Genomic DNA, 27,856 nt, shown 5'->3' on the forward strand with positions numbered 1-27,856 from the left:
GCCTGTTCACCCCGCTATCATCCAGAAGGCGAGGTCAGTACAGGTGCATCAAAGCTGGGACCGAGAGACTGAAAAACAGCTTCTATCTCAAGGCCATCAGACTGTTAAACAGCCACCACTAACATTGAGTGGCTGCTGCCAACACACTGACACTGACTCAACTCCAGCCACTTTAATAATGGGAATTGATGGGAAATGATGTAAATATATCACTAGCCACTTTAAACAATGCTACCTTATATAATGTTACTTACCCTACATTATTCATCTCATATGCGTACGTATATACTGTACTCTATATCATCGACTGTATCCTTATGTAATACATGTATCACTAGCCACTTTAACTATGCCACTATGTTTACATACTCATCTCATATGTATATACTGTACTCGATACCATCTACTGTATCTTGCCTATGCTGCTCTGTACCATCACTCATTCATATATCCTTATGTACATATTCTTTATCCCCTTACACTGTGTACAAGACAGTAGTTTTGGAATTGTTAGTTAGATTACTTGTTGGTTATTACTGCATTGTCGGAACTAGAAGCACAAGCATTTCGCTACACTCGCATTAACATCTGCTAACCATGTGTATGTGACAAATACAATTGGATTTGATTTGATTTGATTTGAAGTTTCTAAACGACATCATAACCACCATCGATAAGAGACATTACTGTGCAGCCGTATTCATCGACCTGGCCAAGGCTTTCGACTCTGTCAATCACAACATTCTTATTGGCAAACTCGACAGGCTTGGTTTCTCAAATGATTGTCTCGCCTGGTTTACCAACTACTTCTCTGATAGAGTTCAGTGTGTTAAATCGGAGGGCCTGTTGTCCGGACCTCTGACAGTCTCTATGGGTGTGCCACAGGGTTCAATTCTCGGGTCAACTCTCTTTTCTGTATACATCAATGATGCTGCTCTTGCTGCTGGTGATTCGCTGATCCACCTCTACGCAGACGACACCATTCTGTATACTTCTGGCCCCTCCTTGGACACTGTGTTAATTAACCTCCAGACAAGCTTCAATGCCATACAACTCTCCTTCCGTGGCCTCCAACTGCTCTTAAATGCAAATAAAACTAAATGCATGCTATTCCATCGATCACTGCCCGCACCTGCCCGCCCGTCCGGCATCACTACTCTGGACGGCTCTGACTTAGAATGCGTGGACAACTACAAATACATGGGTGTTTGGTTAGACTGTAAACTCTCCTTCCAGACTCACATTAAGCATCTCCAATCCAAAATTAAATCTAGAATCGGCTTCCTATATAGCAACAAAGCATCCTTCACTCATGCTGCCAAACATACCCTCGTAAAACTGACCATCCTACCGATCCTCGACTTCGATGATGTCATCTATAAAATAGCCTCCAACACTCTACTCAACAAACTGGATGCAGTCTATCACAGTGCCATCTGTTTTGTCACCAAAGCCCCATACACTACCCACCATTGTGACCTGTACTCTCTCGTTGGTTGGCCCTCGCTTCATACTCGTCGCCAAACCCACTGGCTACAGGTTATCTACAAGTCTCTGCTAGGTAAAGCCCCGCCTTATCTCATCTCACTGGTCACCATTGTAGCACCCACTAGTAGCATGCGCTCCAGCAGGTATATCTCACTGGTCACCCTCAAAGCCAATTCCTCCTTTGGTCGTCTTTCCTTACAGTTCTCTGCTGCCCATGACTGGAACGAATTGCAAAAATCTCTGAAGCTGGAGACTCACATCTCCCTCACTAGCTTTAAGCACCAGCTGTCAGAGCAGCTTACAGATCACTGCACCTGTACATAGCCCATCTGTAAACAGCCCATCTATCTACCTACCTCATCCCCATACTGGTATTTATTTATTTTGCTCCTTTGCACCCCAGTATCTCTACCTGCACATTCATCTTCTGCCGATCTACTATTCCAGTGTTTAATTGCTATATTGTAATTACTTCGCCACCATGGCCTATTTATTTCCTTAACTTACCTCCTTTGCACTCACTGTATGTAGACTTTTTGTTTTCTTTTGTTTACTGTATTATTGACTGTATGTTTAGTTTATTCCATGTGTAGCTCTGTGTTGTTGTATGTGTCGAATAGCTGCGCTTTATCTTGGCCAGGTCGCAGTTGCAAATGAGAACTTGTTCTCAACTAGCCTACCTGGTTAAATAAAGGTTAAATAAAAACAAAGTTTATTTTTTTACACAATTGCCCACAAGTAGACATACTTCATGTGTGGATATCAACATATTTCATGTACAAATATATGGTACACATGATTACCAAAACATTATCAGAATATTTCTGTTAACATGAACAGGAAAGCCTGAAAACATTGACAGTAATTCAAGTTTGAAAACTGAAGATATTAGCATCTACCTATACAGTATGTCTATACTGCATTATGACTAGCCTGGGTATCAGTCGATTTCTACTTGAATGCAGAAACAATAGCATCCGGGCTATGTAACCATTTCAATGGGGTGTTGATATTAGGGGTGTCCTTACTTGACAGGCTCCCAGGACTCTCTCTCGAAGCCCCTGTGGATGGACTGGGCGATGGATGACTCCATGAGGTCCACATATCGCACCACCAGTGGGGCATATAGGTCCTGCAGGTGTTTGTGGAACTGCCCATTGCACAGGTTATCTGAGACAGGACAGAGCATATAGGTCAGGTGAAGTCATTCATTCAAATGTAACACCATTGGAACAGTCACCTCCAAAATGATAGGCACCCTTGATAATATTGAGCAAAAAAAAAAAAAAAACTTGTCTAAAATAAATCATATTAATATTAGTCTAGCTCGCTATACCAGATTTTCTCTCTTTTGTATATCTGATATATATATATTTTATATATATATATTTTAGACCAGGCAAGTTTTGTCTAGATTCAACTGGTAAAAAGGCAACGCTAACACAGACCAAGGGAGATAAAATGGAGGCCAGTGTGTGTTAATGCGATGGCTCATGGCTCCAAACAGTGGGTCTGTTTTCCTCTTTATCCCTTTGGCGCTCAATCACCCTGTGTGTGTGTGTGTGTGTGTGTGTGTACTCGTGTATAGAAGTCAAGGTCGATGATACACAGTAGGTGCAATGTTTATTTTGTTCCCTGATTGTCGCTCTCCAATTAGCCACTTGAGTGGCTGCTGTACACTTCGATGTATTTGTCCAGGAGTGAGGATGCAGGGCTCGCCCTACTCCCTGCCACCACTGTTTTAGACCTCATTAACTGCTTGAATGGTGTCCGACTTTGGCGCCTATCTGGTGCTAAGGCGATTTCATGACACATAAGCTAGCTGCTTCAGGGAGACAAAACAAATGACCTTCCATGTAAAATTCCCCTGTGGTATGGTTTGGTAGTATTGGGATGCTGCTCTGTGTGTGTACTGTGTTATTGTGCTCCTGTAAACCACTGGAGAAGCCTGAGGGAGATGGATGGTTGATATCATGGTGGCAGGTTTACATTTCCAACTATACTGTCAAAGTCATGGAAATCAGAATTACTAGTATTACATGGGATTAGTCCATCTGTGTATGCTACAGTCCATCAAACATACTGTATGCAAAGTGTACACTATGAAATCTAATATATCATGAAGTTTGTGGAAATTAATGCAGGAGAACATAACACATTAGATGTGGTAAAAGATAATACAAAGAAAAACATGCATTTTTTTTGTACCATATTTAAAATGCAAGAGAAAGGCCATAATGTATTATTCCAGCCCAGGTGCAATTTAGATTTTGGCCACTAGATGGAAGCAGTGTGGAAAGTTTTAGACTGATCCAATGAACCACTGCATATCTGTTCAACATGTTGTATCAAGACTGCCCAAATGTGCCTAATTGGTTTATTAATACATTTTCAAGTTCAGAATTGTGCACTGTCCTCAAACAATAGCATGGTACACTTTCACTGTAATAGCTACTGTAAATTGGACAGTGCAGTTAGATTAACAAGAATATAAGCTTTTTGCCCATATCAGATATGTCTATGTCCTGGGATTTTATTTTGTTACTTACAACCTCATGCTAATCACATTAGCCTACGTTAGCTCAACCGTCCCGCTGGGGGACACCGATCCCGTAGAGGATAAATGTAAATTTATCATTTATCAAAATACCTTTAATTTCACCCTTATTTTTGGCCGGTCTCCAGATTTTCTTGTTTCTATGATCATTGCAATGTGAATAACCAATCAGCTGTTTAAAAAAAAAATCCAACTATGAATGTGGCCAATTGTGCAGCAGTAACAAGTGAGTATAACAAGCTGTTCCAGTCCAAGTCCATTAAGCCACTGCAGGTGAACAACAGACTACATTACATTCTTCCAGACTCCTGGCTGACAAACTAGAATGAGACATTCCCCTGGGACAATTAGCCCAGTGCAGGTTCACTTCACAAAGGCAGTGGTAAGTGTTTCTCTTCTGACGCATGCTTCCAGAACCCTGGACAGCGCTCCTACGGCAACTACAGTTCATTAATTTTATTTGTCACATGCACCGAATAATTACAGGGCCCACAGCAACCATTTCAATTTTAGTTTCAGGTCTTAGTAAGAAGCTCCCACAGTGCTGCATTGTCCTCTCAATTACCTTCATCCGTTTCATTACACTGGAGTCAAATGCAGAAAGGATCATGCAGTGTGAAAGTAATATTAGATCGGAACATATTCTCCTCAATTTGGATCTCAACACTAGGTTTTAGTTTCTCCAGTTCGCCAAGATCAACCACAATGAACATTCAATAAAAACCCAGTCCTATGTGTCATGAATGCTCCAGACTGTGTGCTGTATGTGCTGTATGGTTTGGGAGTGCTAAACGCTGTATGTGTTTGTTCATAATGTAGCCTTGGTTCAGGGCCTGGGCCGGGGTTGGAGTCACTCACAGTCGGTCCTCAGAAAGTCATTGAGCAACTGGAAGAGAGGGAAGCTGTCCCAGCTGTCAGGGGGCTGAACCTCCAGTGCAGCATCCATGTCCACTGCATACAGAGACAAGAAGGTCTCTGCATGCTCCACCATCAGGTCTGACCACCACGCAAATGCCTAGAGAGAGAGGAGTGAAGGAGAGAGCGAGAGAGAGAAAACAGAGAGATGGGGAGAGAGTGTAGAATGAAAGAGAAGAGAGGAATACATAGAAAAAGAGAAAGGAGAGGAAGGGGTATGAAAGAAAGAGATACACGGAAGAGAGAACGAGAGGAATGTGCAGATAAAGTTTGATGAAAAACAAATAGAGGGTGAAAGAGGGGAAAAGGGAGGCAGGTGGAGAAATAGACAAAGATAGAGAGACAAACAAATTGAGGATAAGAGTATGCAACTATAATACAAGCCTCAAAGTGTCATTCTCTAGAGAGGAAAGGAAGATAATGTTACTCCACCGATCTATATAAGGGCTCTTTTCTTCACAATAAGAGTCAAGTTGTCACCTCTGAGGCATCACACAGAGATCTCTGGGGGACACTTTACAGCTTTGAGCGTAGTGTTTAAGTTCTGCACTCGAGCACGGCTAAACGTGCGCTGTTCTGTTGGACCACAGAGAGAGACACAGAGAACTGCATAGATACGGCTCCTTGACTAAGTCATTCATACAGAGCTGCTCAGAGCCTCCCCATAGGATAGACAGAATCAGTGGAGTGACAGAGTCTGGAACAGGCTGGTCTCATGCAGGTTAACACTCATCCTCCCATGCTCCCCCTCTCCCTGCCCGTGGTCCTCTGGGCCAGTGGAGGACTTGGCCATCAGCCATTCACATCGTCACACCTCTGTGATGTGAATGTTCCCATGGGCGTCATGCACTCTGGCATGGGACGGTTGCCATGACAGCACCAGCAACAACCAGCAACAGACTCAGGGTCAAAATGGAGAGGCTCATAACAATAAATAAAACTGTCATTACAGGCCTCAAGCAGTGGGAGGATTCATCTACTGATTCTTCACATTGGCTGCTAAATTGGGTAATAGTTAGGGTTGGTTTAATTTCCATTCGTCAATTCCTGAACTGTATTCGCCATGGCATACCCTATACACAGAAACATTACTAGATTTGCCAAATTACTTGAATAATAATGGAATTGACTCAAACTGACTGGTACATGGATGAGGTGACTGAGGGTACTGGGTTGAGAAGGAGTGGAAGATGTGTCTATTTCTGGTTATGCTGGTCTACTGATGTTGTTGGTGTTAATTTCCGATGGGAAAATTCACACAACAAAGCATTTTGAGAAATGCAAGAGGGGACAGACGGGTCACATTACCTCAGACAAATGACATGCTTTTCCATTGAGAGTAATCAGGTCTACAATGGAGGAGGATCAGCTTGTTGGGTGGAGGTGACTGGATCACCTCTCTTACCTGTCACACAGCTTTCCCCAAACACACAGCACCACAGAGCAGGCCTTTCACTGACAGGATGGGACCAGAGTTGGCTGTGGCAGTTGGGGTGGACAGATAAAACTGCACCAGACCGGGAGGGGTGGGGGCGATGTGATGTGGTTGGGGGGGGGTTTCAGTGGGAGGGATCTGAGTATGATAGACAGGGACACTGCCACAGTGCTTGTTGAGGTTTGCTTTATCACCAAATGCAACCCTTTGGGCTGCACAAGCACAACTCTCCAGGATGGGCTGAAAACAAGTATAAGGGAAGAAGTTGGGGTACAAGGCTATTACTAGGAAGAGAGATGGGAACAGTTAAGATCATCCCTGGGCATTTGGCATCATCAGTACATCACATAATATGGGAGGTAGAGGGTGGCAGGGGTTAGGGGTCATGGCAAGTGGGGGGTGACTGCGGTTAGGGGTCATGACAGGTGGGGGGGCGGCAGGGGTTGGGGGTCATGTTATCAGGATTTGAGGATCCATCACATACCTCTTTGCCCTGTCCGAACATTCCCCGCAAACAAAACAAACAATAAGAGAACAGGAAGGAATTAAGTCAGGTATACTTCTGTTCACATCTCTGTGTTGACTTTTTCCATCTAATGGTTAGTTGGCAGGAAATATGTGATGATGACAGTGAAAGAAAGACATGATCCAAACCAATGGAGAAAAAACAAATGATAGTTTAATTGACAAACCATACTCAAGAGCTCAACGTCTATTAAGAAATATGTCAACATTCTCTTTTGTGAGTAAACATAATATGCATGAGGAAAACCATGCACTTGGCCTAGCCTTCACATAATCAATAGACACATTTGGTGTTTAAAAATGGGTCACTGAGGTCTGTACATTCTCTTCATGTTTCCAGAAAGAGTACAAATGCAGTGTGAACAACAGGAAGGTAGTCTGAATCATCATCACACCCAACCTACACTACACTACACTGCTCTACACTACACTGCATTACACTGCTCTACACTACACTGCTCTACACTACACTACACTACACTACACTGCTCTACACTACACTGCTCTACACTACACTGCTCTACACTGCTCTACACTGCTCTACACTACACTACACTGCTCTACCAGCACCATGCAACTTCTGTTGGGGACAACCTCAATTACAGGAAGAGCAACTTGTGACATCACCACAAAAACCTTTATAGCGCCTAGGCTAGGATATGATTCAATTGGCTTAATTAAAGCCCTGTTGGGTATTCCCTTCTAGGAGGCTTGTATAGGAAACAGAGTGACCAAATCAGAAGTCCCCCCGTCAAACTCTGCATTGCTCATCGTTGTCATCCCAAACGATGCCTGGTGCACATGAAATGGAGGAGTGAGAAGTGATGCAACCTTTTTGACCTTTAAACCCACACCTTGACCCCTTACCGTGCAGGCCAATGCGGTCTGGCTAGCATGCACTAGTGAGATATGGAGATAAAAAGAACTGATGTAAATACTGTACCGACTGTGACTGTAGCCTGTTAAACAGAGTCAGAGAGAATAAATGCCCCATGGTTCTCTGTAGTTCTTAACACTCTGCTCTGATAATAACTGACCTTGGAATTATGTATGTGGGCTGTACTCACCTCTGCGTGATGCTCCTCGTTCTGTTGGAGGACCTCGATGACCAGCTCGGCCAGACGTATGGTGTCCTCCAGCTTTTTGGCAGGGGTGACTAAGCGCCCTACATTCTCTGAAGCACAAAGATCACAGGTCAATATGGAGGGAGATACATGGCTGTAAAACTTCCCCTCAACGTCTGATCAACCTTATGCTAATGTTGTGCAAGTCTCCTAGGGCAACACTGTAATACAACCATCTCTAGAACAATGCAGGTATAATGAGACAAATTAAAACAGGGAAAACAACAGACAAGTTCCACAGTTATCATGCAAAATGTGCAGAACGTTGTGCATCGCTTATGTTCGGTATGTGCTGACATCCACACTTTGAATGTTTCTTATGTGAGACGCTCAAGTTTAACATGTGATATGCAAAACGACACTCCCTGAAGTCTGGTCATTTCCCCCTGCTAAGTAGGATAGCTGTGACAACCAGGATAAATATAACCACTAAGAAAGTGTAGAGTGCAAGTATTGGCAGGTTTTTACATCAAATCCATCTTGAAGAACAAAATACACAATGACAGTCTGCTGTTCACATTAGAGGTCTTCACAGATCCACCTGTACCCGGATACCAGAGACCCGAGTGGGTCCTGTTCCAGAATTTAAATAATGTCACGGGTCTGAGTGTCACGGGTCTCAGGTGTGTGTAATCTTAACCGACTTGTCTGGAAGGGCCTGTACAGATCCGAATGCGACTGCTGCTAGCTATAGAGAGAGAAAGAGAGAGAGAGACATTTCATCATGTATGCTGCTGGTCTTACTTTTCACGAGAGTGTATCGATGAGCTTGTTGTTGGCCAATCATAAGTCATCAAAGTGGCAATAGGCTACAGTCATAGAGCCTCCGTGTGGGGCAAAAGTTAGGAGATACTGTATCTGATCAATGGAAGCTGGAATTAAAATGACACAATTAAAAGTTAGGACAAGGATAGGCTACAACGACCAAGAGCCAACAGGTAGGCTGCTACTTAATATTCTGAATGGAGTTATTATTCGTAACTGTAGGATGAGAAGGCACATGCTCTGAAGCATTAATTAACCTACTTAGCTAATGTTAGCTAGCTTAACTAGCTTCTCCCAGTTTGATGCAGTCAAGACAGGTACTACGTCATCATATTTGATGATAAATAACCTAGCTATTGCAGTTATTAGTCCACTATTGGCTTGGTTGGTTGCGGTTTCGTCTCTTCTGCCCTCATCCCTGTGTCACTCGCTCACAGTACGGCCCCTCCCCCGCCTGATAGAGCAACACGCCTCTCTCCCTCCTCTCACGTTTTATCAGCTCTGGCTAATAAAGTAGCTTAAAGAAATCCCTTTTCTGCTGCTTCCCTCACTCTGAGCCGACTGCCTCTGGATCCGACCAGGTCTATACGAAACAGATCTCGTTGTCTTCGTCTCGATTCAGAACGGGTCTCTGCTCTTTAAAAAAAAATGTATTTATGCATATCAAGCCCGGATGGGAAAGCCCCCAGATCCATCTTTGGACCCGTGAAGACCTCTAGTTCACATACTTTACTCAATGGAAACTAATTCAGTCTACAGCGATCATGTTACGAAACACAACCAAGGGACAAAACACAACCATCTCAACTGACCAATGAGGTTGCGATGAAACTACACATAAATGTATGCTTTTGAAATAAAGAAAAGAATAATGAATATGGTGAAGAGATGGTATTTGTGAGAGAGAGAGAGTCAGCATAGGTAACTGGAGAACTGCGTAGGAGCCTATACAATAACATATTGGGTGCTCGTTCAGACTTCAGGGCATCTGAGGGTCAAACATCTTTACATATGCCTGATCTCTTCTTAATGAATCAGTCAGACAGACTTTTCACAACAACACTGACTTACTTGACTTATTTTGCACTTCTCAGTCCCTCTTTACAGTCCCAGTAAAATGGAGAGATTAATGTGACAATGTGGACTTCTACACTTGAAGAAATGAGGCAAAGACCATGTCCTCTCCTCGCTGCTTCTGCTCTTTGTCCAGCACACACAACTGTCATTGTGCTAGTGAGGCTCTGTAGTAGCAGGGGTTTAATTGGCAGTGTACAGAAGTACAGCTCTGTGACGCACACACACTGGCAGAGCACTTTAAGGTGTCTGTGGACTGGACTGTGGCCAGAGGATTGCCTCTGACTGTGTTGAAATTATGGTCTGGTCACCAATATGGATGGAGGGTTTAAAAGAAAGCCCGCAAACACAAAGGGCATTTCTTCCATTGGTCAATGAAGGGGCATGGGTGCTGGAGTGATACAGGTGAGGTGAGGGGCAGGGCCAAACATCTAGATCTTCTATAACAGAAACTCAGTATTGCCACATTCTACAGTATAAGGGATGTCCGCTTCTTTTTTAGTCCGTGACTGATTTAGACCAGGGAAACCAGGTGTGAGTGCTGTCCAGTCAGTGACATTTAATGATCAATTACATCTCACACAGTGACACCAGCAAGACTGTGAGCCTGAAACAGTTGGAAGTGACATTAATAATGATGATGACTATGTGCTATCATGATCTATGATATCATCTTGCTTCACTTACTTATCTCCAATGAATCAAAATTGCCATTGATATAACATTATGGGAAATATCAGCCAGAATATCCAAACCATTTCATCAGTCATAATGTGTAACCAAACTTTGATGAGGTTTTTATTCAAAACGATTGCATTTTAATACATTGGAGATGTTCATGCACCATCTGCAGAGGATGTGATACTTTCATTGCACAACTTGTGAATTCAAACACATAACTGCTATCTTACATGTATTGAAGCTTGCAATAAAGTTGTGCTACCTCTGCAGGTTTCAATCACACAAGTGAGATACTCAATGGCAATGGTCTGAATGGTCTTAAAATTGATCTCTCCGTTCATTTGTTTACTAATTCTCTCCATCTTCTCTTTTCCTCCCTTCCTCACTCCCTCACTTCTTTTCTTCCCCTCCTTGACATCATTTTTTTTTTTTGAAAAGAGGAAACATCATTGCAGGAAAGAGGAAGCATTTTAAGAGAATTCAGAGGAGGCCCATTGGTGGAGCTACTCCACAGATGAGTGGTCTTAACAGGAGGGCTAGAGAGGGGACTTAATAGTTAGGGTTACCACAATCACCCACTGGGGAGGGCTGCATCTCCATCACTGGAATGCAGTGCAGGTACAGGGGAAAATACAGGACAGGGGTGTGGAGACATAACTCTGTCACAACATTCCTGGAACCTTCCCAGGCCGTGCCTCAGGAAGGCTGTGAGATGTTATGTTGCTATGGCTCTAACTGGGTTAGGATATGCTCATATATAGGATGGTGTCACCTGGATCCTGATCCTTCTTATCTTTCTGAGTTTTCTCCGCTAGGAGAGAGCAGGAGATAGGGAGAGCAGAGAAGAAGAGAGAGGGAAGGTGGGAGGAAGAGAAAGAGAGAGAGGAGTGGATAGTCAGTAATGAAAGCATAAGAGCAGGATAGAGTGGAAGTCTGGAAAAAAAGTGGTTGAGCAACATCTTTCACCCTTCACCCAAGGGATCTCCTCTCCAGATCTGATGTTAACCAGTAGTCAGACATAGACACACATATAGCTTCAAACAGTAAAACATATACAGACAGTGGTCCAAACCCCCCCCCCCCCCCCCCCCCCCAACCCCCCACCCACCCACACACACACAAACACACACACAAAACATAAACACTCCAGGACATACAGTTTATGGTTGCCACTTCCTGTTCCTGTTGTCTTACCACTCTGGTCCCCAGTGTGAAATGATACAAACAGGGAAAGTCATGACAATGTTCCCTATGGTACAGTAGCTGTATGGTGTACCTGTATCATGTACTGTACCAGTGAGACATGGTTCAACAGGACTGAGGGGGGTTTACACAGAAGCAAAGTAAAAATGCATTCAATTCGCAGACAGGCATGTGAACAGAAAACAAAGCTGACAGATACAGTAGATACGATCTCTCATGATTGTCACAGACCGTTGGAGTCTTGGTCCTGGCTTGCCTTGCTAGGACCTAACAGACACAGGTGGCTAACAGACACAGGTCTCACAGGTGGCTTTCACAGACAGAAGCAACAGATCAAAAGGAAAAGGACTTAAGAGAAGCAAGAACGAGAGCGTGAGAGAGATAGTTTAAGAGGGCAGCAAGGAATGGTGGTAATAGAGGGGATTGGGACGTGTGAACGGAGAGATGTTGAAAATAGAAAAAGATGGTTGAGGAAAGGGGAGGAGGAGGAATGGGTGGAGGAGGGTGGAGCAGGATGAAGAAGGTACTCACGAATGGTTAAATCCATCACTTGAGACGCCAAGCAGAAGACAGGATGCTCATACATTTCTCTCTTTTTCCCTACAAGAGAGGATCGGGGCATGCAAGAGGCTGGGGTCAGAGGAGGAGAGGTCAGAGCTCTAAGGTTCCTCTGAGGGATAGGGGTCCCCACAGGTTCCTCTGTGGAGATGGTGGTGGTGGAGGGTGGGGTTTGGCGGGTGGGGAGAAGGTTTGGGATGGGCCCGAAGTGCCGAATGTGGAGGAGAGGGGTGGTTGGACAAAGGGCGTGTGGGCTGGCGGTCGTCTTTGGACACACTTTTGTTTAACCATTCGTCATGCCAAATGGTATTAAGGTGAGAGACATTTCTATCAAGTTTGAGTTTTTCCCAATCAAGGCAACAAACAAGCAAATGTTTATGAGAAACAGGATTTTTCTGCAGTATTTCCACTCCAAGATACTAAGGGGCATCTCCTTCAGTATCTTCGGCACCCTCAGGTATTTCTTTATAGAAACTGACCGGAATAGAGAAGAGCTGAATTTGAGACTAGACATTTCCAGTAAAATAGTATAGGTGAGTGTAGTCAAAGCTACACACACATAGAAATATATTCCAACACATAATTTAGTTTGTAAGCCAGTTCTGTATGCCTAGTAAAGAAATCCTGAGACATGCAACGGACAAATACTGGGTTGCTGCAGAGGGCAATCCCAGCATGCCTTGTGTATTGTCCTTCCTGACTTGTGTTCACACTACAAGGGGCTTGGAGTGAAGCAGCAAAGCCAATAGACAAGGAGGAGGAAAGCAGAGGGGGGTAAGATGAACAGAAGATGAAGGTTATTTCAGAACAAAGGAGAGGAAACCAGGGAAGGAGGAATTGTTGCTTCAGAGCATCACCCCACCTTGAAGCCGCAACGGTGTGCAAGAGGAGAGGGACAGTGGGTTGACTGGCCCAGAGAGAAGCTGAGACACACAGGAGTCAGCATAAAGATGGCAGATTCACGGGGAGTTGAATGCATTTTTACTTACTATACACATCTCTACTGTGCAAGTTAATTTAGGGAGCTATATCAATGTAAATTACACCTGTGAATAAAAAGAGTAAAAGTAAGAGCAGCCACATTAGGGGAAGATGGAGTATTTTTTCACTGTTTACTGCAGCTGGGGACAGAACAGTTATATTAATTCAAAGGCGCCAATATTACTCATCCCATTGTGAAAATTATGTATGAAATCTCTGCTTCGCGTTATCTACTGCATTTTCAATACAATATAAATACAACACCTTATTTCCATTATTTGATTGTATTTCAATGTTTGACTTTCCTCTTAAAATGTCCCTGAGATCAGTTCTAAATGGAGAGTTCTCCCAAAACACAAAAATTACATTTTATCCATTGCCTTCTAATTTCTAGTGCCAGTGCTAAAGATGATCTTTATCTTTTTTGAAAACCCAAACTGTCGTCAGATGCCATTCCATCTCACTTTATACACAGAAGATATCCCAAAAAACAAAAAAAATCAACCTGTTTATCGGTCTTTCTGTGACCGCAGATAACTTTGGAACGAAGTTGCCTATAAATACACAGTTGCTGTAGCTTTCGCAAATGGACAAGCAAATGATAAAAATGATGTTTCAAATTAAAACCGAGATGACTGCATTAAAAAATACAGTAGGCCTGTTGGCTACATAGGCCTATGTACAATATTTAAATCATATTGAAATCAATTTCATGTTCAGTCCATTGAGTTCAATTTGTAGGCTACACTGTCTAATTTTTACCTCAATATTTGTGTAACAACATGTGCGCAATGATGTGACAAATGAATCTGTAATTTAGTGCATTATTATTGGTAAGCGTTAGAATAAGCTGCCTCAATATTTGCAGCCATAATGTGACAATATCTCTCAGCTAGGAGCGGATCCGTCGTCAGTATTGTGGAATAATTATAATGTTAAGGTAAGATTTGAATGGAGAAAGCTGATCAGAGAACAGTGCTGCCTTTCTTTTGACTCTATCAGTATCGACACATGCTCCAACATTGTACTTAGCGATGCGTGGTCTTTTGGGAAACTCATGTTACATCAGGAATGATGCATCATTAAAATACTTGTAAGCCTAAGTCCCATTGCTATCTGGAAACTGAGTCCTGATGTTTAAGAGGTCATGTCGTTTGTGTGCAACAGTTGACCTGCAGGGGGCAATGTGGTAAAGCACCAGAGGGCATGATGTCTGTAGTATCTCACAAGTACTGTAGGCCACTGTGCAACAACAACGTGTGATAATCCCTATAGATATCAACGCTATTGTGGTAACAATGCTAGAAGGGAGACAAAAATGTTGATAGAACATAAATAGTACAGTACAGTACTGTGTGTGAAAGAGTGTAGGACACAGTGTGATGCTGCATTGTGTGTGTGTGTGGAGGGGTGTCAGTCAGTGTGTAAGTGGTCATCTACCTTCTACTTTGGCATATTCTGAGAGGCGCTGGTAGTTGATCAAGGCTGCCTGCTCCAGACATTTACGGATGACTGTCTTCACCTCCTCCTGGGGCACAGGGGTGACGATATCCTTCATCAGCACCTGGGACAGAACAGAAGACATTGTAGAAAAAATACTTTTCCCCCTCTTTTTTTACCCCCTTTTTCTCCCCAATTTCGTGGTATCCAATTGTTAGTAGTTACTGTCTTGTCTCATCGCTGCAACTCCCGTAACGGACTCGGGAGAGGCGAAGGTCAAGCAACCCCCGAGCACTGCTTCTTAACACAGCGCGCATCCAACCTGGAAGCCAGCCGCACCAATGTGTCGGAGGAAACACCGTACACCTAGCGACCTGGTCAGCGTGCACTGCGCCCGACCCACCACAGGAGTCGCTAGTGCTCGATGAGACAAGGATATCCCTGCCGGCCAAACCCTCCCTAACCCGGACAACGCTAGGCCAATTGTGCGCCTCCCCATGGGCCTCCCGGTAGCGGCCGGCTGCGACAGAGCCTGGGCTCGAACCCAGAGTCACTGGTGGCACAGCTAGCACTGCGAAGCAGTGCCTTAGACCACTGCACCACCCGGGAGACCAATAAAATACATTTTTTGGGGGCTGTACCGCCAGGACCAGCTCCAGGCATAAGCGATTGCCAGTGGTGGAAAAAGGTATTCAATTGTCATACTTGAGTAAAAGTAAAAGAGACCTTAACAGAATATGAAAAAAGGGAAAGTTACGCAGTAAAATACTTCCCAGTAAAACACTTCCCAGTAAAATACTTCCCAGTAAAATACTACTTGAGTAAAAGTCTAAAAGTATCTGGTTTTAAATGTACTCAATTGTCATACTTGGGTAAAAGTACAAAGTAAAAATAATGCTATACATCAAATTCCTTATATTAAGCAAACCAAACAGCACGATTTTCAGATTTTTAATTATGGACAGACAGGGTCACACTCCAACACTCAGACATCATTAACAAACACAATATTTGTGTTTCGTGAGTCCGCCAGATCAGAGGCAGTAGGGATGACAAAGTGTTATATTGATAGGTAATTCTGTCCTGCTTGAGCATTGTAAATGTAAAAAGTACATATTTTCTTTAAGAATGTAGTGGAGTAAAACTAAAGTTGTCAAAAATATAAATGATTACTTATGTACTTTACACCACTGCTGATCGCTTAGGGCCCCAGGACGCTAGGGGGGCACCAACTCATTTTTGGGGGGATTTTGTTAGCCACTATCACTCAGATATCATTAACATGCTTTAAGTCATGCAAAATGAATAGAATTGCATGAAACATGTTATACAATTGCAACATTTTCTCTCCGCCCCATGGCAAACTGTGTAGAACGGCAAAAAACCTGCTGTAAAAGTGCAACATAAAACATTTTGGAACAGTCATGGTCTCAATTTACTGTTTCAGAGTTAGGATTGTAGAATCAAATCAAATTTGATTTGTCACATGAGCCGAATACAAAAGGTGCAGACCTTACCGTGAAATTCCTTCTTAGAAGCCCTTAACCAACAATGCAGTTCGAGAAATAGAGTTAAGAAAGTTAAAAAAAATCGAATCAAATCAAAAAGTAACACCATAAAATGTAATTACAATAACGAGGCTATATACAGGGGGTACTGGTACCGAGTCATGGGTACGGGTTAGTCGAGGTAATTTGTAAAGTGACGATGCATAGATAATAAACAGCGAGTAGCAGCAGTGTAAAAACAAGGGGGGGGGGGGGGGTCAATATAAATAGACTGGTGTCCATTTGATTAATTGTTCAGCAGTCTTATGGCTTGCGGGCTGAAGCTGTTCAGGACACTTTTGTTTCTAGACTTTGCACTCCGGTACCGCTTGCCGTGCAGTAGCAGAGAGAACAGTCTATGACTTGGGTAACTGGAGTCTTTGACAATATTTTGGGCCTAGTATACATGTCCTGGATGTCAGAAAACTTGGCTCCAGTGATGTACTTGGTCGTACACACTACCCTCTGTAGTGCCTTACGGTCAGAGGCCGAGCAGTTGCCATACCAGGCGGTGATGCAACTGGTCAGGATGCTCTCGATGCTGCAGCTGTAGAAACTTTTGAGGATCTTGGGGACCCATGCCAAATCTTTTCAGTCTCCTGAGAGGGAAAAGGTGTTGTCGTGCCCTCTTCACACCTGTCTTGGTATGTTTGGACCATGATAGTTCGTTGGAGATGTGGACACAGGAAAAGGAGGACAGAGCATGCTCCCATTTTCATCAACGGGGCTGTAGTGGAGCAGGTTGAAAGCTTCAAGTTCCTTGGTGTCCACATCACCAAAAAACTATCATGGTCCAAGCACACCAAGACAGTCGTGAAGAGGGCATGACAAAGCCTATTCCCCCTACAGAGGGTAGTGCATACTGTCCAGTACATCACTGGGGCCAAGCTTCCTGCCATCCAGGACATATATGCTAGGCCCAAAATATTGTCAAAGACTCCAGCCACCCTAGTCATAGACTGTTCTCTTTGCTACCTCATGGCAAGCGGTACCGGAGAGCCAAGTCTTCTTAACAGCCTCTACCCCCAAGCCATAATACTCCTGAACAGCTAATCAATTGGCTACCCAGACTATTTGCATTCCCTCCCACACTTTTAAGCTGCTGCTACTTTCTGTTTATTATCTATGCATAGTCACTTTAACTCTGCCTACATGTACATATTACCTCAATTACCTCGACTAACCGGTGCCCCCGCACATTGACTCTGTACCGGTATCCCCTGTATTTAGCCTCGCTATTGTTATTTTACTGCTTCTTTAATTATTTGTTACTGTTATTTTTGTTTATCTATTTTTTACTTAACACTTATTTTTTCTTAAAACTGCATTGTTGCTTGTATGTAAGATTTTCACTGTAAGGTCTACAGTTTACTGTTAATGTAACTAGCCTGAATATACATTGTGTCATGTCTTTATCGATCTATTTTGTTTACCAGGCTTACTACTTGGTACCGCTGTTTTGTTCTGTTCCATTCGTTCGCATTCACAGTTGTGTCCGTATTCTAAGCCAAACTGCTATTCAGTATTTTTGTTTGCATGTATGAATAACTAGGCCACTACTTTCAGCATTTAGTTTGCATTATTTTGGTAAGACAGCTGTGTGTCCAGCTGCATTCACATAGGCTGTTTGTAATGGATGAATTGTCCTATCTATCTTGTAGCCTATATTCATTACCAAAACGGCCTAGCTGTAGGGCGCTGTCCATTGTGCTGCAGAGAGGCTACAGATTTCAAAAGCACTCAATGAGTCTCGGCATTTGAACTTTATGTTTATTGTGGTATAGCGTGATTATATAAACCGAATTCAATATAATTCCAATGCAAGAACCTCCCAAAAATGTGCCCCCTCTCCGATTTCAACTGTTCCCTTAGTCACTTCTTCCTGGCGCCTGGTCTGGGAGGAGGGGGTGTGGGGGGGCTCAACCAAATCTCGCTTAGGTCCCACAAAAGACTAGAACTGGCCCTACAGTATGTACCACAAACGGGAAAAAGATGGGAGTGCGCTTGTTGACCCTTCACTTCTAGAGAACAGGAGACAAACATCTGTTTTACCAAGTAGCCTATATTATAAATAACATAATATAGAAATCAAATAGACAACTATCCATACAATCTGGTCAATTTGGATGGAACATTTGAAATATTATTCCGTTTTTTTTGATCCCATAGCCTAAAGGAAGGTATTTGTCCATGGTTAATAGAACATAAGGTAAGGCTAAAAAAGGATGCATAATAACATACCCTCTCAAGCAGGGACAAAGTGGCTTTCAGGGCCCCCTCCGGTCGACCAAATGGAAAACAGTACCTGTGAAAGAAATCCAGTTTTATTTATGTAGGGTTTCTATGAAGGTACAGTACATTCAGAAAGACCCCTTCACCTTTTCCACATTTTGTTACGTTACAGCCCTATTCTAAAATTGAATAATCGTTTTTCCCCCTCATCAGTCTACACACAATACCCCATAACAACAATGCAAAAACCGGTTTTAAAAATGTGTACATTTATTTTACATTTTTTTTAAACTTTACTCAGTACTTTGTTGAATCACCTTTGCCAGCGATTACAGCCTCAAGTCTACCTGGGTATGACGCTACAAGCTTGGGGAGTTTCTCCCATTTTTCTCTGCAGATCCTCTCAAGCTCAGTCAAGTTGAATGGGAAGCGTTGATGCACAGCTATTTTTAGATCTCTCCAGAGATGTTTGATTGGGTTCAAGTCCGGGCTCTGGCTGGGCCATTCAAGGACATTCAGAGACTTGTCCCGAAGCCTGCGTTGTCTTGGCTGTGTGCTTACGGTCGTTGTCCTGTTGAAAGGTGAACCTTGCCCCCAGTTTAAGGTCCTGATCACTCTGGAGCAGGTTTTGATCAAAGATCTCTCTGTTCTTTGCTCCATTCATCTTTCCCTTGATCCTGACTAGTCTCCCAGTCACTACCGCTGAAAAATATACCCACAGCATGATGCTGCCAACACCATGTTTCACTATAGGGATGGTATTGGCCAGGTGATAAGCGGTGACAGGTTTCCTCCAGACATGATGCTTGGCATTCAGGTCAAAGAGTTCAATCATGGTTTCATTAGACCAGATAATCTTGTTTCTCATGGTCTGAGAGTCCTTTGGGTGCCTTTTGGCAAACTCCAAGCGGGCTGTCATGTGCCTTTTACTGAGGCTTCCGTATGGCCACTCTACCATAAAGGCCGAATTGGTGGAGTGTTGCAGAGATTGCTGTCCTTCTGGAAGGTTCTCCCATCTCCACAGAGGAACTCTGGTGCTCTGTCAGAGTGACCATTGGGATCTTAGTCACCTCCCTGACCAATGCCTTTCTCCCCTGATTGCTCAGTTTGGCCGGTCGGCAAGCTCTAGGAAGAGTCTTGGTGGTTCCAAACTTCTTCCATTTAAGAATGATGGAGGCCACTGTGTTTTTGGGGACCTTCAAGGCTGCAGAAATGTTTTTGTACGGACAATTCCTTCGATCTAACGGCTTGGTCGACCTAAAGCACTGTCAACTGTGGGACCTTATATAGACAGGTGTTTGCCTTTACAAATCATGTCCAATCAATTGAATTTACCACAGGTGGACTCCAATCAAGTTGTAGAAACTTGGAAAGGATGATCAATGGAAACATGATGCACCTGAGCTCAATTTCAAGTCTCATAGAAAAGGGTCTGAATGCTTACGTTTTTTATTTTTATTTTTTTATTTCACCTTTATTTAACCAGGTAGGCTAGTTGAGAACAAGTTCTCATTTAAAACTGCGACCTGGGCAAGATAAAGCATAGCAGTGTGAACAGACAACAACAGAGTTACACATGGAGTAAACAATAAACAAGTCAATAACACAGTAGAAAAAAGAAAAAAAAGTGTCTAAATAGATTGTGTGCAAGAGGCATGAGGAGGTAGGTGAATAATTACAATTTAGCAGGTTAACACTGGAGTGATAAATGATCAGATGGTCATGTGCAGGTAGAGATACTGGTGTGCAAAAGAGCAGAAAAGTAAATAAATAAAAACAGTATGGGGATGAGGTAGGTAAAACGTGTGGGCTATTTACCGATGGACTATGTACAGCTGCAGCGATCGGTTAGCTGCTCAGATAGCAGATGTTTAAAGTTGGTGAGGGAGATAAAAGTCTCCAACTTCAGCGATTTTTGCAATTCATTCCAGTCACAGTCAGCAGAGAACTGGAAGGAAAGGCGGCCAAATGAGGTGTTGGCTTTAGGGATGATCAGTGAGATACACCTGCTGGAGCGCGTGCTACGGGTGGGTGTTGCCATCGTGACCAGTGAACTGAGATAAGGTGGAGCTTTACCTAGCATGGACTTGTAGATGACCTGGAGCCAGTGGGTCTGGCGACGAATATGTAGCGAAGACCAGCCGAATAGAGCATACAGGTCGCAGTGGTGGGTGGTATAAGGTGCTTTAGTAACAAAACGGATGGCACTGTGATAAACTGCATCCAGTTTGCTGAGTAGAGTATTGGAAGCTATTTTATAGATGACATCGCCAAAGTCGAGGATCAGTAGGATAGTCAGTTTTACTAGGGTAAGTTTGGCGGCGTGAGTGAAGGAGGCTTTGTTGCGGAATAGAAAGCCGACTCTAGATTTGATTTTAAATTGGAGATGTTTGATATGAGTCTGGAAGGAGAGTTTACAGTCTAGCCAGACACCTAGGTACTTATAGATGTCCACATATTCTAGGTCGGAACCATCCAGGGTGGTGATGCTAGTCGGGCGTGCGGGTGCAGGCAGCGAATGGTTGAAAAGCATGCATTTGGTTTTACTAGCGTTTAAGAGCAGTTGGAGGCCACGGAAGGAGTGTTGTATGGCATTGAAGCTCGATTGGAGGTTAGATAGCACAGTGTCCAAGGAAGGGCCAGAAGTATACAGAATGGTGTCGTCTGCGTAGAGGTGGATCAGGGAATCGCCCGCAGCAAGAGCAACATCATTGGTATATATACAGAGAAAAGAGTCGGCCCGAGAATTGAACCCTGTGGCACCCCCATAGAGACTGCCAGAGGACCGGACAACATGCCCTCCAATTTGACACACTGAACTCTGTCTGCAAAGTAGTTGGTGAACCAGGCAAGGCAGTCACAAACCGAGTCTACTGAGTCTGCCGATAAGAATATGGTGATTGACAGAGTCGAAAGCCTTGGCCAGGTTGATGAAGACGGCTGCACAGTACTGTCTTTTATCGATGGCGGTTATGATATCGTTTAGTACCTTGAGCGTGGCTGAGGTGCACCCGTGACCGGCTCGGAAACCAGATTGCACAGCGAAGAAGGTACGGTGGGATTCGAGATGGACAGTGATAGGCAGGGCAGGATGGATATAAGTCTGTAACAGTTTTGGGTCCAGGGTGTCTCCCCCTTTGAAGAGGGGGATGACTGCGGCAGCTTTCCAATCCTTGGGGATCTCAGACGATATGAAAGCGAGGTTGAACAGGCTGGTAATAGGGGTTGCGACAATGGCGGCGGATAGTTTCAGAAATAGAGGGTCCAGATTGTCAAGACCAGCTGATTTGTACGGGTCCAGGTTTTGCAGGTCTTTCAGAACATCATCTGAACAACACTTTCGCTTTGTCATTATAGGGTATTGTGTTTAGATTGATGAGGATTTTTAAAAATGTAATCCATTTTAGAACAAGGCTGTAAATAGTGAAGGGGTCTGATTACTTTCTGAATGCACTGTATTCCTTCATCATAAGACCATTCTTTATCCTCAAGGAGTTCTATAATTTATAAATGACTAGCTTGTTCTTGAGATCAGAATGTAAGTAACATATAGCAGAGCACAGTGATTGGCATATGTCATGATCTACAATCTGTGATCTGATGAGTCCCATAGGCATGTCTGTGCCAGGGTCAGTTACAGACTTGGCAGTGAGTACAGTACACACCTGAAGTGTGTGATCTGGTTCTCCAGCAGAACACGCAGCCTCTCCTTGATATCCTCAAAGCGCTCCTTCTCCTCCACAGTCACCGTCCCTATCCCGTCAGGCCTGAGGGGCATACAGTACCATAGAGTTTATATGGTTGGAGCATGGGGCAGGAAACACCAAGGTTGTGGGTTTCATTCCCACATCGTCCACATATTGAACAATGCATATAAATTATGTATTAATTGAAAGATCCCTTTGGACAATTTTTTGGAATAAATGTTATTTTAGAATTATCATAATATCCCAAATCAGAGTAGGCAGTATTGCCACCACTGACACAGTAATCACAGGGGTCACACACAAGGGTCAAACGGTCACTGGAGGTCTAACTGAGAATTTCAGCTAACATACAGTAATACACATGTAGTATGTAGTTATACGTCCACAGCAGAGCCTACAGTACAAATCCAGCGTATGTGTGGTGTATTCTACAGGTAAGAGCCAGCCAGCTATTTGGGAGAGTGGGGCCACTGGTATCTGAGAGGATGGTTACAGGGAGGGGGGGGGTCCCCCTGCCCTTCACACACCCCTATGGCAAGCTGTGGCCCCCATCGTGTCTGACAGGAGGAGTATCCCTCCCCACCTCCCTCCTCCTTTCTCACTGTCCTTCACTGAGATGACATCCTGGGCCCGGTGACAACAAGCATGTCACGTCTCCTGCTCCTCAAGCCGCTGTCACGGCGACCAGTGCCTCCTCTGTCACATGCACTCACGTTCCCCTGTGCTCACGTTCCCCCATCCTCAGCCGTGTCACTAACTATAAGGAGATAGGCCCCTCACCCATGCTCCCTCTATGTGTGTGTGTTTCGGGCTATGATTGTCAGTGTGTGTTTTGTGTGTGTCTTCATCTGAGGCATGTCATAAGCAATAAAAAGCCCAAGCTTTTAATAACATGGTATGTGATGTGAAAACTCAGAAAACAAATTTGATAATTTCACACTAATTATGCCTAGCCTTGTTTTGTTCTCCTACACGGCTTTCATAATGTTTTCATAAACTCTACATGGAAATGAGTTGTCATTTGTCACAGAGCGATCAGAGAAACTAATAATATCAGAGGAACACCACATCAGAGGTCTCTGCTTATTTCAAAAGTACGTGACTGGAAATGAATTACAGCCAAATCACAAATTGACTCGTACATCCAATTTAAAAAGATAAAAGCCATATTTAACTGGTATTTTTAACATTCAAACACCACATTTCCAAAGCATTACCTAAACTAACTGGAGGTGGAATTGAATCAACTCCAACCCTTAAAATTCTATTTACTCTTAATTTACTCCCAGGCTACTGTACTCCCTATAATATTCAGTCCATGCCCTGTGGCTATAAGGCTATTAGGTTGTGGGTGGGTGAGGGGAGTAAGGGGGGGTCAGGGTAGTGAAGGGGGTCATGGCCAGAGAGGGGTTTCTCTCGCGGGCAGCACGGGGCTGTCATGGTCATGGGGACTGGAGGCGGGCTGGCTGTGGCCTGGGCTCGGACAGTGGCAGGAGACACTCGCCCGTCACCCATGATGACCTGTCATCCTGTCATCCCTGACCTTCAGGCAGGCCGGCTGGAGAGCTCCCACTACAGTACACTACACCCCCCTCCCTCCCTTATTTTATCTCTCTCCATCCTTCTTTCCCTCTCCCTCTATTCCTGAACGTCTCTCTCTTTTCCTCTCATTTTCCCCTCTCGCTCTCCACCCCCACTACCATCCTCCTGTCTTGGAGCTACTCCCGTCTCCCTGTCTAGCCTGATCATAACAGGACTCAAACAGACAGCCCACCTCAGCTCGATCACTGTCTGTTACAGGATGGGGGAGGGGTGGAGGGAGGGGTAGATTGGGTAGGAGGAGTGTCAGATTGGGGCAGACTGGTAGACTGACAGACAGCTGCCCATGACCTTCGCCCCTCAACACTGTAGTGACACTCGCTTGTTTATGTTGACTAGAGATCAAGCCATTATTATGACATACAAAAGTCTGGGCAGATGTACACAAACACACAAGTACAAACAAGCTTACATATGTATGCAAGTACACATGCAAACAGAGACATTTTATTATTTAAAAAACTCATTTGCAATACTATTATTTGCAATACTCATTAATTATTTCAATATTTCAAATACAGTATTTAATCTTGTTAAAAACAAACACTCATGTCACAAAGGCCGAATGGGAGTCACAGTGGATCTATAAGTGAGGAGGAATACACATTCACATGTTCGTCAGAACTTCCTATTTTCTAGTTGTGATGTCAGAAAAACAACTTTGTTTCATTCAAAACAGCATTTGTTGTCATCTTTTGGTTGAAAAGGTCAAAGTCAGTGGTGAAACGTCACAAACCGGCCTACAACATTTAATCAGAGTTCCCACTTGTAATTTCGACTTGGCGGGTCATTCAAGTAAACTTTCTAGACGGAACTAGGAATTTCCGATAACTCCAATAGCATGTGAAAGTGGGAGAAGCACCACAGACTCTTACCTTCTGGGACTTGGAGTACTTCCCCCCCCCAAACTCCATGATTTTGAGTTCCCTCTTGGAGGGGGTGGGGGTCTCTGGGGTGGGGGGGTAAAGGTAGCTTTGAAGCTCTGCCTCGGTTACGGGCCAGTTTAGCAACTCAGACAGTCTCTGACTACAGGTTACATGAGGGAGAGGCAGGGGTGATGGTATGAGAGCAAGCAAGGAAAAACAGAGAAGAGAAAAGTAATGGCAAACAAAAATAATAGACAATGAGAAACAATTCATTGACAACAGAAGAACAGACAACTAAGAAAGAAGAACAATTTAATACTATACACAAATCCCAACTGAACACGAGAGACTTAAAATCATAAGTGACAGAAAAAAAGTGATTTTAGAAGAGAAAGTAAGCTTTGACTGATGCAACAAACAACAAGCATGGGATGTTGGGTGGAATACACACTGGGTTAGAGTCTTCTCTGAATGAAATTGATTCTTCGTAGAAGGTTGGTGATAGAGTTGCTTCTCTGAACAGGGATTATTGGTTTGCTTTCATAAGCATAACATGACATTCATACGCATAACACGCATAACATTTATGACACACACAAAGACAGAGAGAGACAGAGAGAAAGAAAGAAAGAAAGGAGGGGAGATAGCATAGAAGGAGAGCTGTACGTCAGTTTTCTGTACCTGTTGCCGTGGACGTGTGAGGCACAGAAAGCAAAGCTGTAGTGTAGCAGGGTGGGGTCAATCATAGCCCCGTTCTCCGCCCGCTCCAGCAGGTCGCCCAGGTAACACAGGTGTCTGTGACACCCCCGCACACCATTACGAGCACAGTACTCATCCATGACAAACACCTGGCCTGGACTGAGCCAGCCCTGCAAAATTGACAAAGGAGGGGTTCAATGATAGAATGACTTATATGGGAACACATCCCAAAGCAAAAGAATGAGGGAACCACTAGACTTAACTTTCCTCACCAAACAGGAGTAAGAGTCATTGAGCCTGTGGTCCAAGGTGAGGCGCTGGACCATCTCAAATAGGGAAGAGTGGTCGAAACTACAGGGGTTGGCTGAGATGAACTCATCCATGCCGTGTTTCTGTGCACGGTCCGCGTCTGTGTCCGTCCACCCCAGAGAGAGAGAGAGAGAGACAGCCAGCACACATGAAGGGAGAAATAGGATCCAGAGAGGAGTTAGATATATCAGAGGATGTGAATTGCTGAAGAAGTGAGAGGGTGAGAGAGCGTCACTCAAGCATCGGGAGGGCCCTATTCTATCAAAACCATTAAGCAGGTTTACATGAGACACAAATACTGTATATACACAGTACCAGTCAAAAGTTTAGACACACCTACTCATTCAAGGGTTTTTCTTTATTTTTACTATTTTCTGCATTATAGAATTATAGTGAAGGCATCAAAACTAAGACATAACACATATGGACAAAAATGTGAAACAAAATATATTTTATATTTGAGATTCTTCAAAGTAGCCACCCTTTGCCTTGATGACAGCTTTGCACACTCTTGGCATTCTCTCAACCAGCTTCATGAGGAATGCTTATCCAACAGTCTTGAAGGAATTCCCTCATATGCTGAGCACTTGTTGGCTGCTTTTCGTTCACTCTGCAGTCAAACACATCCCAAACCATCTCAATTGGGTTGAGGTTGGGTGATTGTGGAAGCCAAGTCATCTGATGCAGCTCTCCATCACTTTCCTTGGTCAAATAGCCCTTACACAGTCTGGAGGTGTGTTTTGGGTCATTGTCCTGTTGAAAAACAAATGATAGTCCCACTAAGCCCAAACCAGATCGGATGGTGTATCGCTGCAAAATGCTGTGGTAGCCATGCTGCTTAAGTGTGCCTTTAATTATAATTAAATCACAGACAGTGTCAGCAGCAAAGCACCCCCATACCACCACATGTTCTCCTCCCTGCGTCACAGTGAGAACCACACATGCGGTGATCATCTGTTCACCTACTCTGTGCTTCACAAAGACAGGGCAGTTGGAACCAAAAATCTCACATTTGGACTCATCAGACCAAAGGACAGATTTCCACCGATCTAATGTCTATTGCTCATGTTTCTTGGCCCAAGCAAGTCTCTTCTTCTTATTGGTGTCCTTTAGTAGTGGTTGCTTTGCAGCAATTCAACCATGAAGGCCTGATTCCCACAGTCTCCTCTGAACAGTTGATGTTGATATGTGTCTATTACTTGAACTCTGTGAAGCATTTATTTGGGCTGCAATCGGAGGTGCAATTAACTCTAATGAACTTATCCTCTGCTGCAGAGGTAACGCTGGGTCTTCCTTTCCTGTGGCAGTCCTCATGAGAGCCAGTTCCATCAAATCAAATCAAATCAAATTGTATTAGTCACATGCGCCTAATACAACAGGTGTAGACCTTACAGTGAAATGCTTACTTACGAGCCCCTAACTGACAGTGCAGTTAAAAAAAATATGGATAAGAACAAGAGATACAAGTAACAAGTAATTAAAGAGGAGCAGTATAAAATATATATATACAGGGGGGTGCCGGTACAGAGTCAGTGTGTGGGGGCACCGGTTAGTTGAGGTAGTATGTACATGTAGGTAGAGTTAATTAAAGTGACTATGCACAATTTTTAGGGCCTTCCTCTGACACAGCCTGGTATAGAGGTCCTGGATGGCAGGAAGCTTGGCCCCAGTGATGTACTGGGCCATTCGCACTACCCTCTGTAGTACTTTGCGGTCGGAGGCCGAGCAGTTGCCATACAAGGCAGTGATGCAACCAGGATGCTCTTTTGATGGTGCAGCTGTAGAACCTTTTGAGGATCTGAGGAACCATGCCAAATCTTTTCAGTCTCCTGAAGGGGAATAGGTTTGATCGTGCCCTTTTCACAACTGTTATGGTGTGCTTGGACCATGTTAGTTTGTTGGTGATGTGGACACCAAAATACTTGAAGCTCTCAACCTGCTCCCCTGCAGCCCTGGAGATGAGAATGGGATGGGGGCGTGCTCTGTCATCTTTTTCCTGTAGTCCACAATCATCTCCTTTGTCTTGATCATGTTGAGGGAGAGGTTGTTGTCCTGGCACCACATGGCCAGGTCTCTGACCTCCCTACAGGCTGTCTCATTGTTGTCGGTGATCAGGCCTACCTACCACTGCTGTGTCATAGGCAAATTTAA

At 43.9% G+C, this 27,856-nt stretch overlaps 1 protein-coding gene across 1 annotated transcript in view; it reads right to left on the reverse strand.

Annotated features, from left to right (window-relative positions):
- LOC139371203 (calcium-dependent secretion activator 1-like) overlaps positions 1–27,856 on the reverse strand; it is a 162,461-nt gene that overhangs the window by 37,126 nt on the left and 97,479 nt on the right. Inside the window, exons 15-26 of the mRNA XM_071111390.1 lie at positions 25,669–25,805; positions 25,379–25,566; positions 24,705–24,857; positions 22,191–22,307; positions 18,535–18,598; positions 14,747–14,870; positions 11,337–11,375; positions 7,988–8,094; positions 6,880–6,888; positions 4,904–5,060; positions 2,517–2,658; position 1,650 (exon numbers count right to left, since the gene is read on the reverse strand). Coding sequence (XP_070967491.1) covers position 1,650; positions 2,517–2,658; positions 4,904–5,060; positions 6,880–6,888; positions 7,988–8,094; positions 11,337–11,375; positions 14,747–14,870; positions 18,535–18,598; positions 22,191–22,307; positions 24,705–24,857; positions 25,379–25,566; positions 25,669–25,805 — 1,238 coding nt within the window. The remainder of the gene's footprint in view (positions 1–1,649; positions 1,651–2,516; positions 2,659–4,903; positions 5,061–6,879; positions 6,889–7,987; positions 8,095–11,336; positions 11,376–14,746; positions 14,871–18,534; positions 18,599–22,190; positions 22,308–24,704; positions 24,858–25,378; positions 25,567–25,668; positions 25,806–27,856) is intronic.

This window comes from Oncorhynchus clarkii, chromosome 17 (assembly GCF_045791955.1).
Source record: "Oncorhynchus clarkii lewisi isolate Uvic-CL-2024 chromosome 17, UVic_Ocla_1.0, whole genome shotgun sequence".
NCBI classification, from domain to species: domain Eukaryota; kingdom Metazoa; phylum Chordata; class Actinopteri; order Salmoniformes; family Salmonidae; genus Oncorhynchus; species Oncorhynchus clarkii.